Source organism: Mus musculus, chromosome 19 (genome assembly GCF_000001635.26).
Source record: "Mus musculus strain C57BL/6J chromosome 19, GRCm38.p6 C57BL/6J".
NCBI lineage: Eukaryota > Metazoa > Chordata > Mammalia > Rodentia > Muridae > Mus > Mus musculus.
Window position 1 is genome coordinate 45,551,032 of NC_000085.6, and position 27,945 is coordinate 45,578,976.

A 27,945-nucleotide genomic window follows, 5' to 3' on the forward strand; every position below is an offset into this window, starting at 1 on the left:
CAGCACTCTGGAGGTAGAGGCAACCTCTGAGTTTGAGGTTATCCTGGTCTACAGAAACAGTTCTGGCACAGCCAAGAACTATACAGAGAAACCCTGTCTTGAAAAGCAAGCAAGCAAACAAACAAACAGACACAACAACAAAACCCAAACAAACAAAAAGGAGCCACTCTATGCAGAAATGAAAGTCCACAGAAAGAAAGGCCCCTCACGGAGCTTTGGATCCTTGGACGCGGCTTGTTCACGATTGGTCATTTTTCCCAGCATGACCTATGCAGGGGAGGTCCTCTAGCTTTGGTGTCAGGGATACGGGCTTGAGCTGAAGGTCTGATCGCAAGATGCTAGCATCCAGAACTGTTTTATTCTCTTTGAGATGCCTTGAACTTCCTACATAGCCCAGGCTAGCCCAGAACTTATGACTTTCCTGCCTTCTGAGTATCTGCAATTACAGGTATGTACCACTGCCCAGACAAACAAACAGACACAACAACAAAACCCAAACAAACAAAAAGGAGGCCAGGACTGAGATCAAGGAAACAAAAACCAATTCTGGGTTTCTACCGAAACACATGCCCACCTTTATATAGAAACATGCATACACACCCTTCTACACACACACACACACACACACACACACACACACACACACACACACACACACGCCCTTCATACTCCACAGACTATCTGGGCTTAAGCTTGCCTCATGTTTTACCCCACAATCTCCCAGTGGGTCCTGGGGTCTCTCTAGGAAGCTTTCTGACTCTGGATCCATCAATTTTTCCACCTCTGCCCGCTTTCCCTGACTCGTAAGCCCAACTCAGAAGTGTATACACTGCGGGCTCACTACAATCTGGGCCATCAATCAAACCGTGGAGCCAGATCTCCCCAACCCCAGCATCCTCCCTATGACTGGTTCCTAACTGGTCCTAAAGTCTCGTGACCTCTTAGATGGTCACCTCCTTACTACCCTGCCTGCTCCTTTTCCAGGTCACTCCTGCATGGCATCTCTTACTGTTTCCTTCAAACTTGTCACCTTGGCTCATGTCCCACAATAGTCCCATCTTAGGGCCACAGAGAGGACTGAGAGGGGCCCCTTGTATCGACTCCAATTCCCCCTCTTACCCTGTACCCCAGGCTGGACTAGAAGGCAGTCAGTGGGTTTCTGACAGTGAGCCCCTCCCATCTTTGTTCTGCTGGAATGGAGGACAAACAGGTGGGGTTGGAGCAGCTCACAGACAGCAGGCAATTTGAATGTCAGAAGCACTTTATTAGGCCCCAGGGCCCTTAGAAGCCACCCTCATGGTCTGGACAGGCCACCCCCAGCAGCTCCAGCTGCACAGGAAGTGAGCGGGTGAGAGAATCCACATGGCTTTCTCTACTGTGAAGGCTCACGGAAGACGCTGAGCCCACAGCTGCTTCCCTCTCCTGCAGCCCCTGCTGACCCCACACAGCTACATCAGTCTTGGGGTGGAAAGGGAAGCTCGGGCCTTCAGTGCAGGAAACCGCCTTGAAACCAGCCACCTGTTCTGCTTGAACAGGGAAGGGGCCGTGTGAAAACCTGTCACTGGGAGGAGAGGGGACAGCAGCATAAATCCTGTCCAGGAGAGAGAGCTTGCGGGCTCTCAGAATCAGACTGGCTCTTCCCCGCAGGCCCAAAGCTCCTAGCTTGGTCACTCAGGGCAAGCGTAACCTACAAAGCGAGGCACAGCTAAGAGGGTGGGAGATGGCTACATGAGTCAGTTCATTCAACATGGTTCCCCTTGCTCCAAGTCCTAGGTCACCAGTCCCGTTCAGCTGGCTCCCGGTAGGGCAGGCCTAAGTGCTTGAAGACGTCCTTCTCCGTGGGGGTGGGCAGCACTTGTCCAGGCCCCACCTTGACACCTTGGCTGTTCCGGACTACAGCTGCACTGAGCGCATGCTCCGACAGGCTCATGCCCTTGGTCTTGGCCAGAGCTCTCATGGACCGGTTGAAGTGGGCAGAGCCGGTGAAGTAGAGCAGGGCACAGGCAAACTCACAGTAGGGTACCACGATGATGTCCAGTCGCCGGTGGCGCTTCCCGGGCCCTGGGAGCCGGCACACACCCAGGTATTTCTGCTGTTGGCCGTTCTCCTCCTGGCTCACCAAGTCATCTGTGAGGAACCCTGGTCCAACACAAGGGATGTCTGGTAGGGCAGGGAGCCAGGCCTGATAGTCTCACCTTCTCAGGTTGCCTAAGGATCTTTATTCCCAGCATACCCTGTGCCTATTTGTGTGTTGAGTTGAGTGGCCTCGCCCCTCTGGGCCCAATTCCTCATCTGTGGAAAGCGGGCAGTGTCATCAGGTGAGATCTGCCCCTGTTTTATTGTCTTTGGCCCCAGGAGAGGTAGGATTCTTGCAGAGCCCTTTCCCACCCAGTCTGTCTCAAATCGAGAACTTGGAAGTGACTGCTAGGAGGTGGCTGCCCACTGGTAGCCTGCTCACCCAAAGTCAAAATGGATACCTTGCTGCCGAAGGCTATCAAGGAGGCAGCTGAAGATGCCCCGGTGGGATCGGCCATCGGGGTGAGTAATGAGTACATCCACATCCCCGCACGTCATCTTCCCCCGTCGGTAAGAGCCACAAGCCACACACAGCAGCCCAGGGTTGAAGGCCTGGGCTGATATCCGGACCTGGGGAAGAACAGGGAGGGGTGAGAGTCTGAGGCCTCTCCCAGGACAGCACCCAGCCTTCGCCCCAGCCTTCCCCCGGGATTCATATTAAGCTGAGGGGACGTGCCGGGGCACTGGAGAGGCAAGCCTGTTAGAGGCCTGAGGACATTGGCTCTGCCTCAGCAGAAGGCTCCTGTGCAAGAGCCGAGTGACACTCCGTGGGTTCTGGCCCCCGACTCACATCCAGTGGCCAGGCCTGTGAAAGGCCTGCCAATCACAAAGGCCACGCCCATGCAGCTCAAGCAGCCTGTAGCTGATGGCTGTGTGGAAGCTCAGGGTCGAGGCCTGAGCAGGTGGCTGGCAGACAGCCTCCAACCCGGCTGGGAGAAAATGAAGCACGAAATACCACTGCACCTGTGGGAAGGGGAGGCCAGGAGCTGCCCACACCGTTCTTGGAGGGGTGAGGCCGGCCTGTTAAAGAAGGACCTGAGAGACCTAGCCCGCCCCCTCTGCAGGACACTGCAGTTTCAGGGGCCCTGGGTGCTCACAGCCAGGACACCCCAATTGCCCTGACATAGTTCTGCTGGTCCCTTCAATCCCTTCTTGGACCTCCCAGGAGAATGGGAAGAGGCCGTCTGGTTGAGCAATCCCACCGGAATCCCTACAGCTGGAGCCCTGCTTGCAGGCAGCCTGCAGTGGGGAAGCCGGTCTCTTCTGATGGGCTAGGAGCTGGCGGCTGACCAGGGCATTCTCTGTGCCCGGACACCGTAGCTGAGTGCAGGGGTCCGCATTAGCACCGCAGCTCTGTGATGGGTCTATCCATCCAGCACCGGTCCCATAGTTCCATCTGTGGGCGCTGGTGGAGGCTTATTCTTCCTCACTAGGTCTCTCCGATCCTTCTGCTAACAGACTGGTTCATCTGTCACTCACCAAGACCCCTGCCCATGTACCAGCCTGCTCCCAATGCCACTATACAAATAGCAGACATCTGGTATACCCCGTCTCTCTTGACTCAACCCTGCACATGAACTTACAGACTCAGCCCCTAGCTCTAAGCTGAACCTTTAACTTGGCTAAACCTGATTTCTTGGCCAACTAGATGTTTTTTGTTTGTTTTTTTTTTCCCCCTTTCTGTGATGCTGAGGATGGGCAGGGTCTTAGGCATGCTCAGGAGCGCTACCTCTGAACGACATACTCAGGCCTTGATTGTACTCAGGCCTTGAGGCTGTGCTTGCCCCATGCTAGGCGACTAGTGCCCAGAGTTCATGCTTAGTGACCCTGAGACCAGAGGGCTGCCACTGCAGTGCCCACCCCACCTGGGGTTCCTGGACCTACAGCTCTGGTAGACACAATCTCTGTCGACCTCTTAACTTCCGCTGCCTGTGGGGTTGCCCAGCTAGGGCTTCAGGAGCTGTTGGCTCGAGCTGTGCCTACCGTCTGCTCAATTTCCGCAGCCTCCTCCCTGGGCATGCGGTCCAGGAAGTCATCGTAGTGCTTCAAGCCAATGGCCTGCTGAGCGGTCAGGGAGCCCAGGCTTTGGAGATCTTCTAGGTTTCGGAAGCCCTGGAAGAAAGCAACCAGAAAAGAGGCTATGAGGACCCAGGACTAATAAACAGGCCAGAAGTCATGGGTGGCTGTCACAGCAGCTGCCATGGAAGACAGAAGGCAGGACCAATCAAGTCCAGCCTCTATTCAGTGGGACGTGATCTGGGCATGCTGGTCCCTCATTCCTCGGTCTAAAATGGGTCAGGGCTTCACGCTCACTAACTCCCAAGATCATTCTTGGCATGGCCAAGTTTGAGAGCCACTGTTCGAGACATGGAGCCCAAAGCCTGGGCTCCTGAGAAAGTCCCTTGCTGAAGCCAGGCAGATCAGCCTGGTCTACATAGTAAGTTCTAGGTTAGCCAGGGCTACATGGTGACATATAGTTTTTAAAACAAACACACACACACACACACAAACACACACACACACACACACACACACACACACAAACATAACAACAGCAAATCCCTGCTGGTGTGTGGGACAGAGTAATGTATTTATTGTTTCTGTCCACAGGTCAAGGACACTAAGCTACATGGCTGTTCTGGGGACAGGAGGGGGACCAATGTGAACTCTGGCATCCTTGTAGTTGGATTTCACTCCCATGAGGGCCCAGGGTGGGAAAACAGAGGGACCCAGATTCCTGCAGGTGAACAGGAAGGGGTGTGGGCAGAGACTCTGTAACAGCAATACTTTAAGAGGCAGGCGGGCTGGCATGACCTGATGGTACCACATCTGGGCAGTCTTCGTCCCAGCTCCCCAGATGTTGGAGAAGAGCTCCAAGACAGGCACACTGTCACTGATGTGGTCTAGCTTCCGCAGATGCCCACTCTCCAGGATCTCCATGACCTTCTCCGCCATCCGCTTGCCAATTCCCGGGATGCTACAGGCCTCCTAGGGAGGAAGTGGCACAGAGGAGGATGAGGAAGAGGCTAGGAAGGGAGAGCCAGAAGAGGGGAATGTGGCTCCTTCAGCAGAATATCTGCCCCAAAGGTAGCCCAGCAACCATATGGAGCTTGTCCTTTGGTTCCCAGAGACCAGCAATAAGAAGTAGAGAAAATGGCCTGGCAGGCCTTAAATCCCAGAACTCCTGGAGGCAGAAAGGCAGAGGCAGAGGCAGAGGCAGAGGCAGAGGCAGAGGCAGAGAGGCAGAGAGGCAGAGAGGCAGAGGCAGAGGCAGAGGCAGAGGCAGAGGCAGAGGCAGAGGCAGAGGCAGAGAGGCAGAGGCAGAGGCAGAGGCAGAGGCAGAGGCAGAGGCAGAGGCAGAGGCAGAGGCAGAGGCAGAGGCAGAAAGGCAGAGGCAGAGGAGGCAGAGGCAGAGGCAGAGAGAGGATCTGTGAGTTCCAGCCCAGTCAGGGCTGTGGAGAGAGACTCTTGTCTCTAAAAGAAAAAATAAAACAAAATAACCACAAAAAGAGGTAGAGAAAATGACAGTGCTCATCACCACCACCACTGCCACCACCACATCACAACTCTGCATGCACACTCCCTGCGGGCCCACTGTATTGCCTGCAGCGTGTGTGTGTGTGTGTGTGTGTGTATGTGTGTGTGTGTGTGTGTGGGGGGGGTCTCGCTGCACTGCTTGCCTAGGGGCTCCCTGTACCACACTGCCTGACTGCAGGCTCACTGCACCACACTGCCTGGGGGAGGGGGTCACAGCACTACCTGACTGGGAGCCCACTGCATCACACTACCTGAGGGCTCACTATACCTCACTGCCTGGGGCGGGGGTTGGGGGGAGTCACAGCACTGCCTGACCTGGGTGGGGCTCACTGCATGACACTGCCTGTTGGGGTCACAGCACTGCCTGACTGGGGACTCACTGCACCACACTGCCTGACTGAAGGCTCCCTGCACCACACTGCCTGAGGGCTTACTCTATGTCATTCTGTGCTACTGAGATCATCTTCCAACCTTACAAAACCCCTGTGAATGGCCTATAGTTGTTCATTCCTTTCCAGTGATTGGAAAACTGACAGAGTAACTAACTTGCCTAGAGTCCATAATCAATGGACCCCAGAGTCTAACGTATGAACCACCACGCCTGGCTTTAAACTTATCATATAAAACACTCAGATGTAGAGGAAACAGTGTATGTAATAAGCCCCTAAGCACCCATTTTCTAGTCCTAATGCTGGTCTGTTTTCCTCCCCTCCCCCTTCTATCAGTTTGTCTCTGTATGTAGATCCCAGCCATTACAAACTCTTTTTTTTGTTTTTGTTTTTTTTTTTGTTTTGTTTTGTTTTGTTTTTTTGAGACAGGGTTTCTCTGTATAGTCCTGGCTGTCCTGGAACTCACTTTGTAGACCAAGCTGGCCTTGAACTCAGAAATCCGCCTGCCTCTGCCTCCAGAGTGCTGGGATTAAAGGCGTGTGCCACCACGCTCGGCTCATTATAAACTCTTAAGCACTAAGTCGGATACCCACTGGTAACTACAGTTAACCACTAGTTAATGACTAGTGCTGCTGTAACCAGTACTGAGTAAAGAAGAAACAACCCCCTTCCCCCACGTACCTGGTAGGAGCTGACAGGCTTGTGGAAGCTCTTGAGAGCATTGATGGCCTTTGCATAGCCCAGGGCCCTCCACTTGTCTCCCTGGACACTGTAGGCTTTAGCCAGCACTTCCAGCTTCTCTGTGATGTGCAGATTGTAGTTAGTTGCCTTCTGGCTCGAGGGCTGTGCACAGACCCATTTATCCAGAGCTTCTGGTGCTGGGTCAGGCCCACCATCTTCCTCAGGGGGAGTGGGGTAGTGCCCAGTGATCAAGGCTTGCAGATCTGCTGAGCTAACCTGGGGCCCTTCTCCATCGCTGGTTTCATCCTCTGAGCTGAGCTGCAAATAGAAGAAGAGAGCGCTGTCTGGTGGGGAGGCGTCTCCTGCTTTGACTCAAGGAAAAGACCCCAGCCTGGGGCAGACATAACTAGTTGAATGCAGAACTGAAAAATGTTGGGAAGAGATGGACAGGTGCATAATTGAGAGAGACCTAGAATTTTCTGTCTAACCTCCAGGTCCTTCCATTTCTGTGATCAGCACCCTGGGCTGGGAGGCTCCTCACCTGGGCTTGGGTTCTTGATGGCTTTTCTGCCGTTGGGGGAGGAGATACAGCTCTGGTGTGAGGAGGGGAAAGAGAAAGGGTGGTCCTGGGTAAATCCCGCTGGGTGCCAGGAGCAGAAGCATCTTGGCCTGACTTGCTGGGCTGTGGTTCATCCAAGGACCTAGAGGGCAGGGGAGGTCACAGAGAGTTAGGGTATCAAATTCTTACCTGTCTCTGTCCCCCACCCCCACCCCAATCTTTCTCTATACAGAAACCTTGGTTTCCAAATATGTCCAATTTAAAAAGTACGAGTGTTTTTTTTTTCAATAACTCAAGATGGAAACTCAAACATCATCAACAAACACCTGAGAAAGGCTAAGAGCTGCCAACCTCTTGGGCATGGGAAGGCTGAATCCTTCCGTGTCTGTCAGCCTTCCCTCCTGCAGGCACAAGCTCAGCCAGGTGGACTTCACCAGCTGGGCACCAGGGGGTAGCTGGGGCAACCTGAGGAGCCGGAGAGCCCGCTCATAGTCCATGTCTTCATCCACCACAATGTGAGTGACTCCTGGGGCCTGGGCAGAGCACACCTGGCCGCCATGGTGGATAATCTGCTTCTCAAAGAGTTCAGCCCGGGCACGTCCAATGCCAGCGGGCATAATGTGGGCTCTCAGGGAGCTCAGCCATCCTGTGGAGAGGATATTCAAGTGGTATCACCATAGCTATTATTATTATTATTAATTTTATTGCACTATTATTTGAGATAGGGTCTCATGTAGCCCAGGCTGGCCTCAAACTGACTATGTAGCAGAGGATAACCTTGAGTTTCTGATTCTCCTGCCTTGACCTCTAAGAGCTGGGATTACAGTTGTAGGTCAGAGCTATAATGAACTGTTCGAAGCCACCTCCCTTCCTTTTCCTGCCATCCAGAGAACAAAATACCTTCAAAGAATTCTACCGCAAACGTACAACAAACTTCCTTTTTTTGGGGGGGGGTGGTTAGTTTCAAGACAGGGTTTCTCTGTGTAGCCCTGGCTGTTCTGGAACTCACTCTGTAGACCAGGCTGGCCTCGAACTCAGAAATCTGCCTGCCTCTGCTTCCCAAGTGCTGGGATTAAAGGCTAAAGGCTTGCTTGCTAGCGATACCCCCCAGGGGTTTTTTGTTTTTGTTTTTGCTTTTGTTTTGTTTTGTTTTTTTCAGCAAACTTCCTTTTTTGTTGTTTTGTTTTGCTTTTCGAGTTTGAGGCCAACCTGATCTTGGCCACAGGTTAGGTCACTTCTGTTAATCTGACTCTAGCTGAAAACAAGAAGGCTGAACGTTCCAGTGTGTGAGGGTGGACCGGCTCACCTCTAGCTTCTCCCACCTCCCTTTTGGGAATCTTTGCAAGTGCTTTTGAAGATAGATCTGCATGACTTTTCTTCCGCTTGGGAAAGGCCTTCACGATGCCCTGAGGGTCCATTGAAGGGCGCTGGATCCTGGCCTTTCTGTTAAAGGATTGAGAGCCAGCCCTTAATAATTTGGCATAGAGGTGGGGTTTAGGGGTAACAGGTCCCTTTCTCAGAGGTCTCGGAAACCCCAGTTAAACTTAAGTGATTTAATCCGAGTGCCACACACACATACCAGCCTTTCAACCCTAGTCGTACTGAGGGAAGCCAGGGAAAGGTTGGGATTCTTGTGGGTGTAGGGGAGGTGTGGATCGAAAGGAAACAACATGGGGTGGGGGTGGGGGGAGGAATATAGCGCAGAGTCAGCCTCTGCGTCCCCTTCCAAGAGACTTTTCCAAAATGATGACGGGTTTGGGAACCGGACTACATCTTTAGGAGAGTCTTCATCTCCCCAACGAATTGGAGTCTAAGGGACATGTCACATAAACCTCGCATCATCTTTCTCTAGCCTCAATGTGCATTCGCAGAAGAAAACCTGGGGAGTGAGGCTTCAGGGAAAGTTGTGGGCACGCTGCGCACCTGTCCCTGTCGCAGCAGCCCCATCGCGCGGGTCTGAGCCCCGCAGCTGCAGGGAGGTGGAGTGCAGCCGCAGCAGATGTAGGGAGCCCTCACAGCTGGAGGTGGGCAAGACCGAAGCAGACGTGCCACATCCACTGTGAGCAGCTGGTGTGAACCAGGGACTCCCAGCTGGGGCCAGAAGAGAGTTGGTGCTGGATCCCTAAAAGTTCTGGGAGCATCCCCACCCCACCCGGCCCCAGGACCGGTCCAAAGTAGGTTAGAATCTCCCGGCAAAGAGAAATAAACTCACCATGGGAGCCAATGAAAACGGATTGGGGGAGGAAGGGGTAGAGGGGAAAAAAAAAAAAAAAAATCAGTTCCCAGAATACTTCCCGGGTCATCCGGAAGTGATCATCGGTCGGGTAGTTGCCATGGCAGTGGCCCGGCGCGTTCCTGGGCGGAGGGAAGATGGCGGTGACTAGCTGGTTGGAGGTTTTGCGGTCGGCCGAGAAGACGGCACTGCTGCAGGATGGTAACTCGAGACCCCTCGTCCTTCCCCCCAGGGCGGGCTCTATGCGCCCGCTCCCCCAGGGAGGGCCTCAGCCTGGGTGGGCAGAGCTGGACCTGTCGCAGCAGCCTACAGCCATGCCAGCTTCCTGCTTTTGCAGAGGAAACCGGCCCAGGGAGATGACCCGAGTGGAACCCAAGTCTTTGGTCACCCACCTCAAGAGTTCCTTATATCATCTCTCCCCGCTCAGAGTTTTGTTGGTATTTCCCAATAATTCATTTTACATTCATCATCGTCCCTCAGGGCTGTACCAAGAGGCTAATTCTGCACCCCATTTGACTGACGAGGAAACTGAAACCCAGGAAGGTTTTAGACCAAACCCAGGTTTTGCAGATAATCAGGTATAATTCGTCATCTGGGATCCATGCAGCTCAATTTGGGGGTCCTATTGATGACAGCAGCCCCAATGGCATAGAAAGGAGACACCAGGGTTTTAGATCAACTCTAACATCGATTCACCTCTTCAGTTGTTAGGACCCCATTTTCTTCAATTATAAAATGAAGTGGGTGGGCTACCAGTGTTGTTTCTAAGGTCCTTGTTTTCTTTTTCTTTTCTTTCTTTTTTTTATTTTAAAGATTTATTTATTTTTTTATTATATGTAAGTACACTGTAGCTGTCTTCAGACACACCAGAAGAGGGAGTCAGATCTCGTTACGGATGGTTGTGAGCCACCATGTGGTTGCCGGGATTTGAACTCAGGACCTTCAGAAGAGCAGTCGGGTGCTCTTACCTGTTGAGCCATCTCACCAGCCCAGGTCCTTGTTTTCTAACTATGTTTTGTTTATGATGTGGATTTTAAATTGCCCCCTGATCTTTAGGGGAGATAGAGCAAGGGCTAAGGTCTAAATGACTAAGAACAGGAGCTTGAGATGTCAGCTTTTCCTCATCCTGCAAGTGGCCAGTTTAAGTGCCCTGTGCCCCTGAGGTCTTTCACAGACCCACCCACCTGGCAGCCAGGGTGCCTTAGGTCTGAATTCCTGAGGCTTTAAAGCTAACAGCTAGCTTTAAAACATCCACAGGCAGGTGCCTGAAGTTTACAGAAATTAAAATCAGGTTTCATTTGCTCCTACCCTACAGCATTTAGGGAACCCATTGCCATGTGCCAAATTCTGTGCTAGAGCAGATAGAAAAAACAGACAATAGCAAAGTTAAAACAAACAAGAAGACGACAACCATGGCTTATGCTTTCCTGGGATCATAAAATTATCAAGAAAAAAATATGTAAGGAAATAGCAGCTTGTATTAAATAGAGGTTGGGATCTTAGAAAGGCAAGGATAGCCCCATGCCTGCCATCTCTGCACTCAGGAGGTCAAGGCAGGAGACTCAGGAAGGAATGAAGGAAGGAAGGAAGGGAGGGAGGAGGGAGGGAGGAAGTCAGGCAGACAGACAGGAAGGAAGGAAAGATTGAGATAGTCTGTGAAATGCTAAGAAAGCACAGAGGTGAAAATAATTTTCTCTTTGGATAATCACTAAATAGAAGAGGTGATATTCTAGCCCCTAAGGAATTTTTAATAGTTACTTGGTAAGTGGAGATGAAGGAATCACACATAGAGACAAAAGAAGTGTGCACATGTATAAGTGTGAGAGTGTATGGCAAAATGTCAAGTATTAGGAAAGAAGGCACCATTCGGGGACTGCCTGCACAGCATCCGGGGCCAGATACAGGGAAAATAGGCTGTAAGAGGAAGTGGGAGAAAATGGAGAGATGCAGACTGATGGCCATGTGTCACAGCCACACAGTATGCAGCTTTGGGACACACTTTACAAGACAGAGGTCTTTTTCTTTGAGACAGGGTCTCACTATGTAGTCTTGGCTGCTCTGAGCTGGCCTTGAATACATTCCGGCCTAAGCCATGTACTGTCATGCCTGACCCAGTTTTGGTTTTTTGGTTTTTCGAGACAGGGTTTCTCTGTATAGCCCTGGCTGTCCTGGAACTCCCTTTGTAGACCAGGCTGGCCTCGAACTCAGAAATTCGCCTTCCTCTGCCTCCCGAGTGCGCCACCACACCTGGCTCCCAGTTTTTGTTTTTATTTTATATAACACACACATACATACATACAGCACAAAATGTACTGTCACAATCAATTTTAGGTGTGTAGTTAGGGGTCACTAAGGACGGTCCTGCTGTTTGCACCTGTCACCAATATCTAGCTCCAAAAGTTTTCATTCTCAAAGCCAATACTCTGCACCCAGAAAACACAACTCCACACCCCTCTTCCTCAGCCCCTAGCTACTTTGTATTTCAATTAAATTGACTAAGAGATTTATGTAAATGGAATCAAATAATATTTAATTATGTCACAGAGCAAAAGGTTTTCAGAGTTCATCAATGTCATCATGTGTATCCAAATTTCCTTTTTAATTTTTTTTTTTTTTTTTGTGTGTGCTTATGTGGAGGCCAGATGTCAGACTAGGGTGTCTTTCCTCACAGTTGCCACGGTGGTTTTTACTCTTTAAACATTTGTGTGTGTGTGTGTGTGTGTGTGTGTGTGCGTGCGTGTGTGTGTGTGCTGCGTCTGCGTCCCCCAGTGGAGGAATTATATGTTCATGTCACTGCCCCAGTCTATGGATGCTGGGGATCCATCAGGCCCTCAAACTTGAATGGCAAGCTCTCTGCTGACTGCATTCCACCCCTGCCCTGCCCCCAACATCATCCTTCTGTTTTCAAGCTATTCCACTGTAGGTGTGTACTCCTGATCTCTGTTCCTTCGTCTATGGACGGGTGCTTGGGTAGCTCCTGCCATTTGATTGTTGTGAATAGTGCTGCTTTGAACGTGAACATGCCAGTGCGTGTAAAATCTGCTTCTGCTGCTTTGGGTCATGAGGTAGTATTTGTGGGGTGTGTGATGCTCTCATGTGAGTTGCAGGAGCACAAAGACAGGGTGTCACGTGTGTGAAGTCCAGGCCTTTGCTTTAATCCTCTGTTACTCTCTGCCTAGGGCAGCCTTTCACTGAAGCAGCAGCTCCGTTTTGGCTTTGGGGACCTGCCTGTCTCTGCCCACCAATGCTGGGGTTACAGGCATGCACTGCCACACCTAGCTATGTAGGGTGCTGATGAGTCCAACTCAGTTCCTCATGCCTGCAGAGCAAGTACTCGTATCTGTGAATCAGATTTTTAAGGGTGCTGAAACGTAGGGTCTGCCAAGAGACCTTGCAAGTTTGGGGTCAGTGGACTGAAATACCAGTTAGCAATGACTCGGGGAACTGTGTCCTAGAAGAGTGAGTTACACAGGACAAAGCCACCTCAGGGTTCCTGTTCTTGAAGCTGATGGAGGGTACACGTCCACTGCCTAGGAAGACCCTTTGTCAGTCTTCCCGAGGAGGCTGCCTGTATCCATTTACCTGCCTGTAAGAAAAAGAAGAAATTACACAGCTCTGCCCTTGAGCGAGTGCTTGTGGGCTGGGGGACTCCCCTGAGTTCCCTTATCTTTTAGTGGTTGGTACATTAATGCTTTTTCATTCTTGTGGAGAGCATTTGAGTTCCTGTTATAACAGGTACAGTGGCTGACCTCGGGAAACCATGGGCACCAAACACATCCCGTCCAATAGAAGAGACAAACAATAACCAAAGACTCACACAAGAGACATAGAAATCATAAACCAAGCGTGTGGGGGGAAGAAAATACACGATGGTATTTTCTTGGGCTCTGCCAGGAATGGCCATGAGATGTGTCAAGGAAGGCTGGGTGGCAGTGTGGCCAGGAAGAATTGCCTGTCAGGGGACCCAGCTCGCATCAGAGCATGGAGCCCTGGTTGCAGAAGTGCAGAGAGAAATGCACTTGTCTCAGATGCTGGTAACACTATCGTGGTGGGTAGACGCTCTGCTGTGAGCTAGACTCCAACCCTGAGGGGCACAGGGGAAGAAGCCCTCGCTATGCTTGTAGCTGCAAGGAAGGGGTGACGGGGACTTCCCAGGGAAAGTGACATTTGAACTGGGTTTTAAAGAGTGAGCCAAGTTCCACAGTTGGGAAGAAGCAGCCATGTCCAGAAAAAGGAAGGGAGTCTGGGGCCCATGTAAAGCAAGCCTTGGTGGCCACGAGTCAGCTTCTGGTAGACATTCTTGGGGCCGCTGCTGTTTCACAGTGTACGGGGGCAGACATCTCAGTGTGCAGGGGACAAGGCAGAGGAAGGCCTGAGGTAAGGTGCTCTCCTCTCTGTGTGCAGGGAAGAGGATGGTGCACTATTTGTTCCCAGACGGGAAGGAAATGGCAGAAGAATATGACGAGAAGACCAGTGAACTCCTTGGTAAGTGTGGGCCTGGGAGGGGTGTGTGTGTGTGTGGGGGGGTGAGACTGAGATAAGTTGAACGCATCTGGCCTTAGGCTTGAGGTGGGATCTCAGCATGCAGTGTGCATGGTAGGAAAATGGAGGTCGTTGGGGGCAAGACTGTCTCTGAGAACAGTGTGAACGTCAGAAGCCCAGTGGAGTTGTTTACCTGGTATAGCCTGTCCCCCACCTCCAGACAAATGAGAGGACCAGTGAGCCTCTTGCTCAGGCCGAGCGTTATAGAAACAACTGGAAAAGCATATCACGGAGGAGGCTGTGTAGAAGGGGACGGGAGGGAGGCAAGGCTTGCACTTCAAGCGTTTTGCTGGCTTGTTCTTTTGCTTCCTGAAGCCATACCATCAGAGGTGGCAAGCTCTGACCTTGCCTCCTAGACGTCACCATGACACCGTATTAAATATGACCCTCATCTTGAAAATGGATGAGAACTGGGTGGGAGTGGTGCGTTTGCGGCTCCGATGCTTTTGTTCCTGCAGGTTCCCCCTCCTTCTGAGTAGGCTCATAAGTAGGAGCCCCAGCTCGGATTTCAGGGGATTATTTGATTTGCTCGGTCTGTTCCCAGGTACAAACGGCAGCAGTAACTGACTTCCCAGAGCTGGTGACCAGCTCTGTGACCCAGGGCCCAAAGCTGGCCGCCACGAGAGCTGGTCTCTTTATTAAGTTGCACCTGAAATGCTAAGACCAATGACGGAATCATGGGCTGGGATATTTTCATGTCTTTATTCTTGACTTTTCATTTCTTCCTGGGGTCTGATCGACAGGTAGTATTGGTGAGGGAATTTCGTTTTCCCTTCTCCTGACAGCTCATAAATGTCTCCAGCTGACAACGTGGGGTATACTGGTTTGCATATTCTCTCATTCTCCAGTCTTAAGGTGTGTGTGCCCTGCGCATGCTCAGTTGCAGTCAAAGTATTGAGCCTTACTTATTATGAGCTGCTTGGGCTCCAATCCCAATTGGTTTAGTCTGGCGCTATTAAAAATCTTGATGTGTTTAGCATATGACACTGATTCGTTGGAAAGCAATACAGTAGTAATATCCTCACAATGCATTGTAATTTATAGTGCTCCCAGGGGGGTGACAGCCTTGGAATGCCAGACAGGGGAGACCTTATGAAAGCAGAGGTCACGTGAGCTAGCCACAGCCACCACCACCACCACTCGCCCACCCGTCCAGCCACAGCTCTTGCCCAGACCTGCACATCAGTTCTTTTTTTTCCATACAGCAAACAAAGCAGGCAGAGCTGCCGAGGCTACAGAAGCGCACAGACAAACCCAGCCCTTGCCGTGGTTGTTGTGATATTACAATGAAGAACAAGACTGCCTGCCTGCTCTGTTGTCCCACATCTCCTTCAGTTCTGGTGGTGGTGGGTTTGGCTAGACCTTCAAAGTTCCTTCGCTTTAGCAGCAAGGATGGAGGAAGGCTACAATTCACCATTTGGCTGCTTAACCTAACGATGACATTTGCACGTTAACTGGGCTTCATGCCAGGGGCTCCACATGGATCACCTCCGCTGACATCTTCCTTAAAGCCCCACAATGTAGACACTGTTGGCCCCCATTTCTCAGTGGAGGGAGTAGGCTCAGAGGAGGTGAGTGCCACGCTGAGAACCCCAAAGTCAGATGGTATCTTAGTCAGCCTGGAGCTTGGCCCTGACCCCGCGGCAGAGCTGGAGTGTTTAAATCCTGCTCACTTTGGTTGGCTTTCTTTACTCAAGATGTGCCTCTCCTCTGCAGCCTGGGGCTTCCTGTGCATCCTGGGCAGGGCCAGCCCTCCCAAAAGAGCCTCCCAGAGCTGAGGTTAAAGTGTGCGCCTGCAGGCCCAGCCCTGAGACCCGTTTCTTACTTTCTATCTCCCCTAGCCTTCACCTAGCTATCATGCAAAAATACTCTCCAATATTAGTTCTTGTTTGTTTGTTTGTTTGTTTTTGAGATAGGATCTCTATGCATTGCCTAGACTAGCCTTAAACTCGTGGGCTCAAGTGCCCTCTGGCCTCCTTTCCCACGTAGCTGGGACCGCAGGCACATGCCACAATGCCTGGTTACTAATGTATAAATATCATCTCGGGGCCGGAGCTAGCTCTGTGCTTGCGCATACTGTGAAGTAAAATATGGATATGGTTTTTGTGGCAGTAAGTAAAATAGTTTCCATTTTTTTTCCCCAGCTAATATACAAATTTGATAATTGGTCAAACAGGTTTTCTATTAGAAAAAAAAAAAAGCTCAGAAAGTAATTTACAGAGTAGCACTTGCTGGTAGGTGTGCATCTGTCTGGGACGAAGTTCCTCCAGCCGGTGTTAATAAACATGTTAGTGTCATCTTTTTTTCTACCCTCCCGGGGCTGTTCATTCCCACCCCCCACAATGAACGCTGTATGTATTCATAGAGGAAAGAGCTGAAGGGCCTTGTAACAATGATCGGAACATCAAACCAACCCCCAGAAGAACACAGCATGTCCAGGGGGCCGCGGCTGAAGGGCAGACCGTCCCCCGGCGATTACATTTGGATTACCTCTTAATCTGCTTTGGTATTTGACCGCCAGCCTGACCACCGCAGGCCGCATTCGGAGGATATGGAGCACTTTCATCCCCAGGCACTTGAGCGCCTTTATAAATGACCCACTCGAATCCCTCCAGCCTCCTCAGGGATGGGCCAGGCAGCTGTTTAATAGCCACGGAGCAGTGTTGCAGTGTTTTAGGGCAGAAAAGAAGAATCCTGCATCCAGTTTAAGCTGCAGGGAGTATTTAGGAAAGGGGAATGTAATTATCCGTATTGGAAGAGGGCCAGGCCTTGGAGCTTTGGGGAAAGAGGCCTTTTAGGATCTCCACTTCCCAGCCCACCTGAAAGATGGGGCTGCTTTCAGCAGTCTGGGGCGTCAGCCTGCTTCCTGCTGACTTGGGAAAGGCCCCCGGGCACTGTCTCCTTCATCCATCCTGCAGTCAGACCCTTACAGGGTCATTGGAAGTCTTCTTTCCAAAGACCGGCCCTGACTCAGTCCAGAAGAGAGGACGGAGTCCCAGGGAGCTGCCTTGTACACACCAGTTTGGGTTTAACATATAATCAAATCAGGACGACATCAGGTGGAGCAGTCCTCCGCTGCCTGCCTTAGGAGCTGTCCTTGAGTTCGGGAACAAAGACGGGACCAGAAAGCCCAAGACTGTGTGTGCACACGTGCACATGCGTACCCGAACCACGGAACAAGTAAGGAGTTCAGAATCTTTCATTAGATCTTTCCGCTTGAAAGGCTGGAAAGGAAACGTGTCACATTCTTACATAGATGTGATTCCCTAGGGCGTTTTACAAAAATGAGAGCCAAGAGCACCAAGCTGCCACAGCCCGAGGAACATTGAAAGGAGAGAGAAGAGAGCCAGCGGGTCTGTGCTTTCCCCTTCTTAGGGTGCGTTTCTGAGGAAGACTGAGTTGGCCGTCCTTAAAGAGGAGGACCAGGTGGGAAGTCCTGCAGTGGTTCTCGCCTCTAGGGCCCATACTGGTGATGTCCCCAGGGCAAAGAGTGTAACAGAGCCCATGATTATCTTGCTTTTCCAGCCCAGGTCTATAAAAATTCATCATATTGCTCCTTCAGATAACCAAACCTGGCCTTTAAATACAGAACTAGAAGCTGGGTATGGAGAGGGCCACCTTTAGTCCCAGTACCCAGGAGGTTGAGGCAGGATGATCTCAAAGTATCTTTGTCTATTTTAAGACGGGATTTTGTTATCTAGCCCAGGATAGCATATAACCTCCATCCTACCAGCCTAAGTGTGCATGTGTAGCACTGTGATCTGTAGACCTGGATCTTAACTGTCACGTTTGGATCTCATTTTTCCTCAGTAATTCTACCGGGTCCCCTGGAGAATAGAGGTGAAGGAAGGGGGCAGGTGAGGAAGAAATGCCTTCTTCTCAATAAACAAATAAAAATAGAGCCGTTAGACTAGCTGTGTCCTAAGTGACTGCCTCCTTAGGCCAGTGATGACTATGCTCTGCCATTCAGTGTCGCCAGGGTGACACAGGGCCAGGCGGTGGTGACACACACCTTTGACCTCAGGACTTGGGAGGCAGAGGCAGGCGAATCTGTGAGTTCACAGCCTGCCTTCTCTACACAGTGTGTTCTAGAACTTTCAGAGTTACATAGTAAGACCCTATCTTAAAGACACCAAATGGTGCATGGGTGGTTGTATCCTGCCCTGTGAGCTGTCCTCTGATACTACTGTCAGTGTGTCGGGGGCGGGGGGGAGGACGTACTTTCCCGCCTCATTTTTCTATATGCAGCTGCTGCTGGGCTTCCCTGGCCCTTCTCCTTCTGAGTGCTGAGGGTCAAACCCATGGCCTCATGCATGCTAGGTGCAGGCTCTACCACTAAGCTGCACCCCAGGCTGCAGAGCATTTTATACATGGCTTGAGGATCCAGGGTGATCCTTGCTCTCATGGGGAGTAGGTTTCATCATCATGACATGGTGAGCTGCTGCTAGGAGGTGTCTGTTACTTGTTTGTAGCTGTGACGGAGACCCCAGAGGCTGGCTTCCAGTTGTCTGAGGTATTACCGTGGCTAGGTTTGCATATACTCCTGGTCACAGTCCATTCACTTAAGGAAGTATTTGTGGGTGTAAGAAGTTGCCTAGAAAGCGTATTTCTAAGTTTTACTCTTCCTTATTAATTTTCATTATAAACTTGCAGATGTGTTTCTAGGGAGAATCTTGGCCCTGAGATGTAATAAAACCACAGTGCAGAGTGCAGCAGACCTTATAAAAAGCCCACGTTCAAGGGAAAGTTCTAAGTTTACATGAGGCTTCTGTGTTCGGCTTTTGTGCTCACAGTGGTCCCAGCTGATGAAAAGCCCCCAGGCCTGATGCTGCCCCACCCCGGAAACGGCCGTGGCCCCCACCAGGCCTTTCAGAGTTGCTCAGCTCCTAGAGTGGCTGCAGGAGGCTGCAGGAGTTTAGCGCTGACTGCTCAGCTCTTGCAGCAGGACGCCCAAACTCCACAGCCCCCATCTTCTTAACAGAGCAGGAATGGAAGGGTGGAAGGTGGAGGGAGAGGGTGGAGGGCGGAGGTTACTCCTCAGCAGAGCCCCTCTGCCACTGGCAGGTGACACTGCAGCCACCAGCACAGCACTCAGTGGGGCTCATTCCCAGTGCTGCCGACAGGACTCCCGTCTGGATTTATGACTTCCATAAAATATGTGCCTTGGTTTAAAAGACAACGAGAAAAACTAGACCTGGTAGCACAGGTCTGTAAACCGAGCACCCATGATGCTAAGCCAGGAAGATAGCCGTAAGATCAGCAGTAGCCTAGGCTACTGAATGATTTTCATCAAAAGCAAACCTAAAGGGGTGTAGGGCAGAGGCTAAAAACAATATCATCAACAACAAAAGAACCCTTTCACAAATATCTGCCTTATAAAACCTGGGAAACTGAAAATCATTATTTGCATTATCAAGTTATAAATGTAAGGATCTATTATTATTTTACAAAAAACTCCACATTTATAATCCGTACATTGTAGGCTAATATTTTTGTGCACTGTGTATAAGGTTGTCCTTGTGTTATTTAAATACTGATTTCTCTGCCCTCATGTCTTGTTTCAATCTGGACGCAGCATTGAAATGTGTACACCAAGAATCTCCTGTCTCAAGTTTGTGTAAGCAGTTCTTACCATCTATTCTCTGCCTTGTCACTAAATGCTGACCACCCAGTGGCTGGGCAGAAGGGAGAATAGGGTGGGATGTCTGCCAACCAGACGAAGGAGAGAAAGGAGAGAGAGGGGGAGATTCAGATCGGCTGGAGGGAGGATTTGAAGCCATGAGGAAGGGATCTGGAGAGAGATCATGGAAACACTCCTGGAGCCCAGAGAGCGAGAGTTGTAATCACATACAAATATCGTGGGGTGGGGTGGGAGGCCGCAGGTTAGCAAGGCGGTTACTGCTAACCTGAGAGTGATGCGCAGTTCTTGGTAAAGCAATACGGTTGTCAGATCTTTTCACTTGTTTACATTTATATTAAAAACAGTTCACTTAGAGTCCGTTTAAAATGTAGTGTACAAATGCAGACCAAGCACATAAAACAAACATAAACAAATCTAAGAATCCAGTGTATGCCGAAGACTTTATGTGTTCATTGCGATGCTGGAGGTCAGCCCTAGTACTTGGGAAACTGTCAGTGAGTCCCACTCCAGCCTGAGACTACATTTAAATACAACGTTGGTGCTATCAGGGTTTTTGTTGTTGGTCGTTGTTTTAAGGCAGATGTACCTGAAATAAGTGAATGTCTTGATTTGGACTTTATGAATCATGAAGCAAAAACAGCTTTCACTCAATTCATTTTTTTCTTTGCATGGCATTCTAGAGGGGGGAAAATGCACCCAAAGGTGGGTGTGCAGGTTCAAGGATGTGCTGGTGTGTGGGTGTGTGGGTGCAAGGATGTGTTGGTGTGGAGGTGTGCAGGCACACTCTGAAATACAAGCACCTGAGGCCAAGACACAAGGAATAGTTTGAAAACAGCCTTGGCTATCTAGTACAACTGTGTCTCAAGAAATAACAGCAAAGCACAACTAGAATTCCATCTGGAGACCTAGATGTCCCGTTTCCAGAAATGGCTGTTATCGCCTCTTTGCCTTCTTCCGGGTGCTCTCGGAGCTTCATCCCTGGTCCAGTTGTGTGCCCGCCTTTGAAATGGACTTTGCAAGTTACCTGCTGCTGGAATGCCCCATGTGATTTCCCCAGGTTTGTGATGATTCCTGGCTCAAATACACAAGGCCCGGCATTGAGACCAAAGCCTGGGCTTCTCCCGTTCCAGTTATCCAACGTCTTGTCAGCTTTGGCAGCAGCGAGCTTTAATCCATTACATGTTTCTCTTTGCAGTGAGGAAGTGGCGTGTGAAAAATGCCCTGGGAGCCTTGGGCCAGTGGCAGCTTGAAGTGGGAGAGCCAGTGCCCTCAGGAGCTGGGAGCCTGGGATCCGAGCTCATCAAAGAAAGTAATGCCAATGTATGTCTGTTTGTCCAGGGTCTTACGGGGATTGGGAGGAGACTCCTGACCCCTAAGGGCAGGGTCTATAATTTGTTCACCTTATATATACTATGCCCACCTAGCCACAGTAGGTTTGTGTGTACATCTGAAGGGTCTGTCACAGCCTCAGCAGCTGCTTCAGGTGGGGGGCCATGGAGAAGAGCAGAGGAGCTTCCTGTTTGACTCTGGGAGGAGTTTAGGGATGGGGAGGAGCCAAGCCTTTGTACCTTTCCCCATGAATGGTCCTTGATAGGCTGGGCATCATACCACAAGCCTATAATCCCAGCACTGGGGAGGTGGAGGCTGGAGAGCCAAAAGGTCATCTTCCTACACAGTGAGTCCAAGGCCAACCTGGGCTGATTTGCTTTTCATAGCCCATCTTCATGCGCAAGGACACCAAAACAAGTTTCCAGTGGCGGATTCGAAATCTCCCCTACCCGAAGGATGTGTATAGTGTGTCTGTGGCCCAGAAGGAGCGCTGCGTCATTGTTAGAACGACAAACAAAAAGTGAGTAGGGTGGTGGGCGCCTGTTTACTGTGTGCGGAGAGGAGTGGATTGGAGTGAGCGCTCAGGCTGCTCCGTATCTGGGAGGCGGGTGCTCAGAGTAACCAGCTAACTGTGCGGCTCCATCGAGGCAGCAGAACTCAGCCAGTGTCTGATTTCCTAGGTGGCATATGCTGGGCCTCACAAGACTGTTGTTGAACAACGAGTGAGGAGTAATCACATAGCCATTACTTGTAGTCTCTGGTAGTTTTACTCTAAGGTTGTTATGTCCTTGGTCTGGTGAGCTTGGCTTGGTGACATCACTGCATTGGCAGGGAGTCACGTCCTGGAAGGTACACCTGCTTGCCTTGGTGGCAATTTGAGACTTTAAGTCTCAGACAATGAGGTAGTAAACCCCCGTCCCTCCCCAGACTGAGAGAAAGTGGGCAGACGTTGGGCTCTCCGAAATCTCTGCGATGGCGTTTCAGATTCTCTCTGTGGTCTGCTGGGTGAAGGCAGTGGGTGGTCAGGTTTGAGAGGAGATGGCCGGGGTGGGATCACATTTTGTTTCTGCCGCTCTGGCTCATCACAGTGGAAGAGCCTGGCAATGAATCTGTTTCAGCCTGATCGAGAAAGAGGGTGTGGCCACCTCCACCCTGGGGCTTCATTTTGTTTCTGTTTTATCTTCTTATCCACAAGCTGCCAAACTGGCCAGCTTGATGCTCGGGTGCAGAGCCTAGCCCCATGGGCCACTGTATCATTTACCACACTCTCCTTCAGGTGGTGTGGTAGGTACAGTCTCCGTTCCCCTAAGAGGCCTGCCTACAGGGAAGTGGGGAGTGTGGTGGTGGGGAACCTCCACCCACCTCCAGCGCAGCCCTGAGTCCTGTCCTCCTCTTAGCACCCCACACCCTGTCATTTTGGCAGGGTTAAAGGGACAAGGGAAAGGGAGAGATGAATGAATTAATTTCAGGATTATTGCTGTACACGCAGCCAGCAGCCCCTGTAGTGGACCTTGTCTATAAATACAGAGTCATAATAATAAGGGTTTACGTTTATAAAGTGCGCTGAAGTCCTAAGATAAAAGGCCGTTTATTCCCGTTATTGTTCTCATCATTAACAGGAGTCAGTGCCTAAAGTGGAATTTAGCAATTTCAGACAACAGAGAAATTGCCTGTAGGAAAACAAACTCCATGCTTCAGCAAGCATTCCCTGGCGGGAGAGGCCCTGGGTCCAAACTGGGAACAAAAGTGCTTCTGATAGCACTTGAATCTGCGGCTTAGCACTTTGTGGAGCTGGCTGCTGCCTCCTTTTCATCCCCCAGAGGTCACTGTCGAATACAGATATCAGACAGAAATGTGATTACAAGCGAGTGCTACAAGAAAGGCTAGCTAGCTCACCAAAAAAATTCATCTGTGAGCAGATCCTCTGGGCCCCATCTCCTGCACACATATACCGTATATACCGTAGGTGGCGCTGTTGGCCAGGGGCTCTGTAGCTAGTGGGGCATTCCAGCACCCAGTGGCACCCAGTGGCGGGGACTGGGGACATTGCAGAGATGCTGGTGGAGGCAAGGTAGGATGGGAGTGCTATCCTGGAGGGGTGGGCTTCCCACAAAGGGGAATGGTATTTTAGTGCTCACTTTGAGACTGAGTTTCTGAGCCCTAACCAGGCTCAGCCCTGCCCCCTGCAGGTCCATCAGATAGGAAGCTAGAGAGGCGGCCAGATGTGACCTATGCTTTCAACAAAGCACAATAGTGTTTTTATATGTGCAGGGTCTAATTTTTTTTCAGAATACTTTAAAAATCTCTTTCCTGGTCATCATATCATCCACAGCAGACATGCAGTGTATGAATAGATGTAGAAAGGCATGTAAGAAGTCGGCACCACATGACCTGTGCAGAGAAGAATGTGGCCTCCTTGCTGAGCACCTGGGCATCTGTAACACACCCCACCATGGCACTTTCCTTCCCCTGGCGCTGTGCCCTCATTTTAGTATTCCAGCATGCAGTTCCCAGCCAAAGCTGCAGCTGCCTTGCTGGTATCTGCCTGGCCCCTGGAGAATGTGGTTAGCCACTTGTTTAAAGAAGTGATTTCAGGGTCCTGTGGTGGTCCTCCGCCTCAGTATTGCTAGGATGGGCTGGGGAAGGAAGGAACTGTTTCTACATGATTCTGGTGTGGTACATCTGGTCCCGATAAGACCTCAGCCTGGAAGCTGGCAGCTGTTAAGGGGAAAGATGGAGTGTGCTGGACTAGGAAGATGCTGGCTTAAATCTAGCCTCTGCCATGTGACTGTGGTATTTAGGCCAGCTTCTCACGTAGGAGAACGGTGCTTATACTACCTCAACGATTGTTTGAGGAATTTGACAATATCAGATACCTGCGTGCTCCCTGTCCTGTGGTCAAGGTGCCAAAGCATGGGATCTGAAGAAAGCCTGGCTAACTGCACTCACTGTATGGTGATGATGCTGTGACAGCCCTAGAAGCCAGGACTCGGTGGTCAGATAACTTGCACACCGCCAGACTCACTTGAGTGTGGGCCTGTACATTATGACTCTGGGAGTGGCAGGAAGTAGGGCTGCCATGTGCCCGGGACAGGAAGTAGGGCTGCAGCAGCTCTCGGGCTGAAGCCCTCTTTGGTTACCCGCCAAGCCCTTGTGCAGGCTGGAGGAGCGTGGGGCAGCGCGCATGGACCTTTCCTCAGCAGCCCCGCTCTTGCCTCAGCCCTCCCTCAGGGATGTTCACTGAGCCTGCAAAGGGAAGGGACCGGTGAGGGGGTCACAGGGAATACAAGCAAAGCAGGCCGAGAAGGCACTCTGACTGTGTCAGAAGCACGGTGGGTTCCTCTCATCCAGGCCCTGGGGACAGTTCAAGTTCAGTTATTGTTGCAGCAAACCCTGAGTAGGTGAGGTGGGGTGGCTGTGCATGGGGGAACCCGGAAGGTACTGCACTTTAAGGAGTTGTTGAACCTCACCCAGTGTTTGCGCTGCTGGCACTGGCTGCCTCCGCTTCCCAGACTCGTGGCAGGGGTAGGTTAAGGAAGGGGTCGACGTCCCCGGGATCCTGAGGTTGCCTGGGATGGGGACAAACCTTGGGCTGCTTCTCCTTCATTGGCCCCTCCTGGGAGTGGGTGTGGAAGGCGCTTCTCTGTTGGTTCTGCTTTCTGTGTATATTTGCCAGGAAGATGTTAACACTTCCTACCCGGCCTTTGTGTTCACCTAATCTCTGCTGTTTAACCTTTGACCCTCTGCTATTATCAGCGTCTGCCACCTTTGCTGGCCAGACCAGGGCCCCAGGAAAAGCCCTCGCTCAGCCTGTTGGCTAGGAAGAGGATGAAGCAGGCATTCCACCCTGTTGCAGGCAGATGGATCGCCTTTCCCTGGGGCAGAGCTTTGGAAAGGAAAGAAACTTGCGGTACCATTAGGGTCCCCCGCCCCCACTCCTTTTGAACTGTCAGTCTTTAAGTAAACATTCTTTTCCTGCGTTGGGTCCCAGCACTTGTGGGGAGAGGGGAACCTGGGAAGAGACCCCCCCCCCCAAGCCTCTTCTGAACTGAGGGATTTGGGCAGGGAGGACAGGCCAGAAGTGCTGCATTGATGTCAACTCTCTGAGTCCCTGGGGCATCAGGGCTTTTGAAGTGGACTCAGTGTAGCTGTCACCACAAGGGCCAGGACCCTCTGAAGTATTGAAAGCCATTCTCTCTGGGCCCAGCTCTTAAGCATGTTGTACCTGCCTAAGGCATTTCCCTCCTTGGCCCACACAGCCTCTCCCTCTGCAAAAAAGGGACCCCTTGTCCAAGTGAAGGCTCCGGCAGCCCCTGGCCAGTGCCCAGCCCACACAGCCACCAAGGAGACTGCCAAATGAGACTGTTTGAGAGGAAGGGCCTTTCCTTAGGCTCTGGTCTAATAAGTGTGTGGGGAAATCTCCGACCTCCCCCCAGCCTCCCCCATCCCCACCTCACCCTAACTCCTACAGCACTGACAACTGACCAGGGCAGCAGCAGCAGCGCCTCACCCCACTCTGCTGCATTTCCTCCAGGGAAGCCTGGGATCTGTGCTTGGTTGGTTTGGGTTTTACTCTATGTGAAAATGGAAGGCTGGAGTACTGAGGGCAGGAAAAGGGTCCAGGTCTGGGATCCAGGGTCCTTTAGCGTCATAGCTCGTCTCCCTGGGGAGATAGATGGCTCTGTGTGCTGTGCTTTCCCTCTGAGAAGGCCCCCTGAGGCTTGGGGTGCTCTTTGTGTAGTTGGGAGTTCCCGCCCTGCATGGGGAGCCCCTCTGCCCCTGGTTCTGCTCACCGTTGGCTCTGAGGCCACTACCGTTCTTTTAGAACCTCAGACTCAACCAGGCCTTTCTGCAGGCTCTCCCTGTTTCCTCTCGAGCTTTACAGAAAATGGGGGAGAGCTGTGGAGGGCCTAGTGTCTCCCGACTGTCGGGGTCGCTGTGCTGGTTCCTCAGCAGCCTCTTGTGTCCCCACAGGTACTACAAGAAGTTCTCCATCCCTGACCTAGACAGACACCAGCTTCCTCTAGAGGATTCTGCGTTGAGCTTTGCGCACGCCAACTGCACCCTGATAATCTCTGTAAGGTTTGCCCAGACTTGGCATCAGGAAGAAGTTTCTCATCCCTCTCCCACGTCCCAGGATCCAAGCATCCCAAACACTTAGTGTGCTTGTTAGAGAACCGGCATCTCCTATTCATCTGGGGGGGGGGGGTGCAGGAGGAGACCAAGAGAGAGCCACACCCCAAAGCTCTCGAGGTGGGGCAGTGGTGGTAATCACAAGCCTTAAGTTGTCACCTTGGTCTTCCCCTCCCCAGCCACAGGAGCTGAGGAAGTCCTTCAGACCCGGCACGCCTAGGTTTCCTCCCATACAAGGAGGCTCTTGGAGAGCCAGAGTGAGAGTGTGGAGGGAGAATCTAGTAACTGAGTTATGGTTTCTCCCTGGTTCCCTCCACAGTATCAGAAGCCAAAGGAGGTCATGGCGGCTGAGTCAGAGTTACAGAAGGAGTTAAAGAAGGTAAAGACGGCCCACGGCAGTGCTGGGGACTGTAAGACGCAGTAGCTGTCCTGAGCCTTGCACCTCCAGTGAGGAGGAAACTGTGAGACTTCCGGCGTGGGTTTTATGGCGCGGGCAGCCTCTTCTCTTCTAAGAACTACAGAGCCCCTAGAACTGGCTCGTGGGGAACAGCTTGCTTCCACCTGTGGCTCTGTTCCTGAGTAAAGTCATTTGCAGTTGCTCTAGAAGGACTGACTGCCCCTTTCTCTACTTCTGTGTATTGCCCGCTCCTGGATACCCTGCCTTCTTAGGGAAGATGGTGGTGTGACAACCCACCCCACCTTCCCATCCTGGGGACCTTCCAGCTAACGGGGGAGCAGAGTGGGAACAGGCTGGGCATCTTGGAACTCCTGTGTGCTGGCTTGCCTTATACAAGAGACTCAGGAAAAACTCCTCTGAGGCAGGGGTGGGCAAAAGGGAAGTTTAAACATCCAGCTATCTTGGAAACAGCACAGAACGTTAAGACACTATGGTTAAAAGAACATGGTTACAGTACTGTCAAAGGTGTGTGTATGGTAGGACAGAGGCGAAAGGTCACCATAGCTCAACAGCCTAGAGTCCTCCGACAGTTCCTTGTCTACCCCCTGAGGAGGTTCTTGGGGACACAGAGCCATAGTTTTGTCCTTTCCCTGTACACTGCCTTCCTGGAGCCACTTAGAATGACCTAACCACCAAAGAACCAGATTTGTCAACAATTAAATTTTATTTTTATAAAAATTACAATGGTAGCATGTTTCCCATAGCAGGACTGAGGAACAGCTAGTCCGGAACCCCAAGCTGACAGGCTTTCTTTGTCCTTCCTTCGTTTCAAAGCAAAGCAGACTGGTACCTCAGGCACGAGCCCAGCTCCAAGATGTTGGCCAGAGTTACCATCTGACTGAGGAGGTGGCTGGGACCAGCACAAGTTCTAGCAACTGCATCTCTTTCTGTCCGGGATGGTGAGAGCCCTCATTTCACTCTGTAGGCTGCAGTAGTGCTGGGAAGGGCTCAGGAGAAGGCCTGACCCTACTGTAAACACCTAAGTTCAGGTACATTCTCCTAAGAGCACAGGAGGGCCCACGTCAGAGTCAGCCCAGCGTCCAGGACTCAGTGCTTCAGGTGCCAGGGCATGGTGGCCAGAGACCTAGGAGCTCACTCAGCAGGGCTGGGAAGAAGAGTGAGGTATCCCCTCACCTGCCAGGCAGGAGAGGTCCCTGAGTAGCTGACTTGCCCAGCCCCCTAAGCAGGGCTGCTCTGTCATGGGTTCTGAAAGTCTAAGACGTGGAGGTTGTAAGACAGCGCAGCATAGAGATGCCTAGTGGTGAACCGCAGGCAGTACACAGGGCTGCTGAGTGGGGTCGACGTCAATGAGAAGGCCTGCAAGGGAGACACAGGAGTGATGAGAACCTCTCAAGTGGGAGATGGGGT

The 27,945-nt window shown here is 51.4% G+C and overlaps 3 protein-coding genes across 14 annotated transcripts in view, besides 7 other annotated features; 1 reads left to right on the plus strand and 2 right to left on the minus strand.

Moving 5' to 3' along the window:
* Positions 1 to 1,243: 1,243 nt before the first annotated feature.
* Positions 1,244 to 9,533, minus strand: Poll (polymerase (DNA directed), lambda). 3 transcript variants are annotated; one of them, NM_001330506.1, is made up of 10 exons: positions 9,455 to 9,533; positions 9,166 to 9,333; positions 8,549 to 8,685; positions 7,594 to 7,888; positions 7,225 to 7,384; positions 6,684 to 7,001; positions 4,891 to 5,064; positions 4,060 to 4,188; positions 2,478 to 2,646; positions 1,244 to 2,139 (listed from the first exon to the last, which is right to left on the minus strand). In NM_001330506.1, exons 3-10 carry the CDS (start codon positions 8,658 to 8,660, stop codon positions 1,775 to 1,777), a joined length of 1,722 nt encoding a protein of 573 aa, NP_001317435.1. In that variant the 5' UTR covers positions 8,661 to 8,685; positions 9,166 to 9,333; positions 9,455 to 9,533; the 3' UTR covers positions 1,244 to 1,774. The 3 variants fall into 3 exon arrangements, with proteins under 3 accessions (NP_001317435.1, NP_064416.1, NP_001317436.1); NM_020032.3 differs by lacking the exon at positions 9,166 to 9,333; NM_001330507.1 differs by lacking the exon at positions 9,166 to 9,333 and having other exon boundaries at positions 1,244 to 2,292.
* Positions 9,534 to 9,551: 18 nt separating this feature from the next.
* On the plus strand, positions 9,552 to 27,258 carry Dpcd (deleted in primary ciliary dyskinesia). 4 transcript variants are annotated; one of them, XM_011247238.3, is made up of 7 exons: positions 9,552 to 9,676; positions 9,956 to 10,053; positions 13,880 to 13,960; positions 20,854 to 20,978; positions 21,374 to 21,507; positions 25,962 to 26,064; positions 26,440 to 26,730. In XM_011247238.3, the coding sequence occupies exons 3-7, from the start codon at positions 13,888 to 13,890 to the stop codon at positions 26,542 to 26,544; spliced, it is 540 nt and encodes a 179-aa protein (XP_011245540.1). In that variant the 5' UTR covers positions 9,552 to 9,676; positions 9,956 to 10,053; positions 13,880 to 13,887; the 3' UTR covers positions 26,545 to 26,730. The 4 variants fall into 4 exon arrangements, with proteins under 4 accessions (XP_011245540.1, NP_766227.1, NP_001343876.1 ...); XM_030250901.1 differs by having other exon boundaries at positions 9,574 to 9,676; positions 20,854 to 20,967; NM_172639.3 differs by lacking the exon at positions 9,956 to 10,053 and having other exon boundaries at positions 9,554 to 9,676; positions 26,440 to 27,258.
* Positions 15,856 to 17,424: an enhancer, noted in NCBI's record as "AS071-HSF51-2". NCBI's record gives its function as "enhancer in diencephalon and hypothalamus" and the evidence as "EXISTENCE:transgenic organism evidence [ECO:0001131][PMID:18334644, PMID:22937095]".
* Positions 16,316 to 16,445: a transcriptional cis regulatory region, noted in NCBI's record as "CNE1a region". NCBI's record gives its function as "required for enhancer activity in the dorsal midline" and the evidence as "EXISTENCE:transgenic organism evidence [ECO:0001131][PMID:22937095]".
* Positions 16,316 to 16,900: an enhancer, noted in NCBI's record as "AS071-HSF51-1, also known as AS071-CNE-HSF51". NCBI's record gives its function as "enhancer in diencephalon and hypothalamus" and the evidence as "EXISTENCE:transgenic organism evidence [ECO:0001131][PMID:18334644, PMID:22937095]".
* Positions 16,316 to 16,901: a conserved region, noted in NCBI's record as "conserved region; AS071 comprised of CNE1, SINE, and CNE2 regions". NCBI's record gives the evidence for it as "COORDINATES:sequence alignment evidence [ECO:0000200][PMID:22937095]".
* Positions 16,446 to 16,581: a transcriptional cis regulatory region, noted in NCBI's record as "CNE1b region". NCBI's record gives its function as "required for enhancer activity in all brain regions" and the evidence as "EXISTENCE:transgenic organism evidence [ECO:0001131][PMID:22937095]".
* Positions 16,582 to 16,784: a transcriptional cis regulatory region, noted in NCBI's record as "SINE region". NCBI's record gives its function as "required for enhancer activity in the ventral midline of the hypothalamus" and the evidence as "EXISTENCE:transgenic organism evidence [ECO:0001131][PMID:22937095]".
* Positions 16,630 to 16,784: a mobile genetic element.
* The window catches only part of Fbxw4 (F-box and WD-40 domain protein 4), an 82,267-nt gene continuing 81,544 nt past the window's right edge, over positions 27,223 to 27,945 (minus strand). For 6 of the 7 annotated variants that reach the window (XR_877675.3, XR_386482.4, XR_386481.4 and 3 more), the window contains one exon: positions 27,223 to 27,894. Coding sequence is in view for 4 of the 7 variants with exons in the window: in XM_006527131.4 (XP_006527194.1) it covers positions 27,775 to 27,894 (120 nt within the window). In the remaining 3 variants the exon portion in view is untranslated. The remainder of the gene's footprint in view (positions 27,895 to 27,945) is intronic. The other variant, NM_013907.2, reaches the window with a different exon arrangement.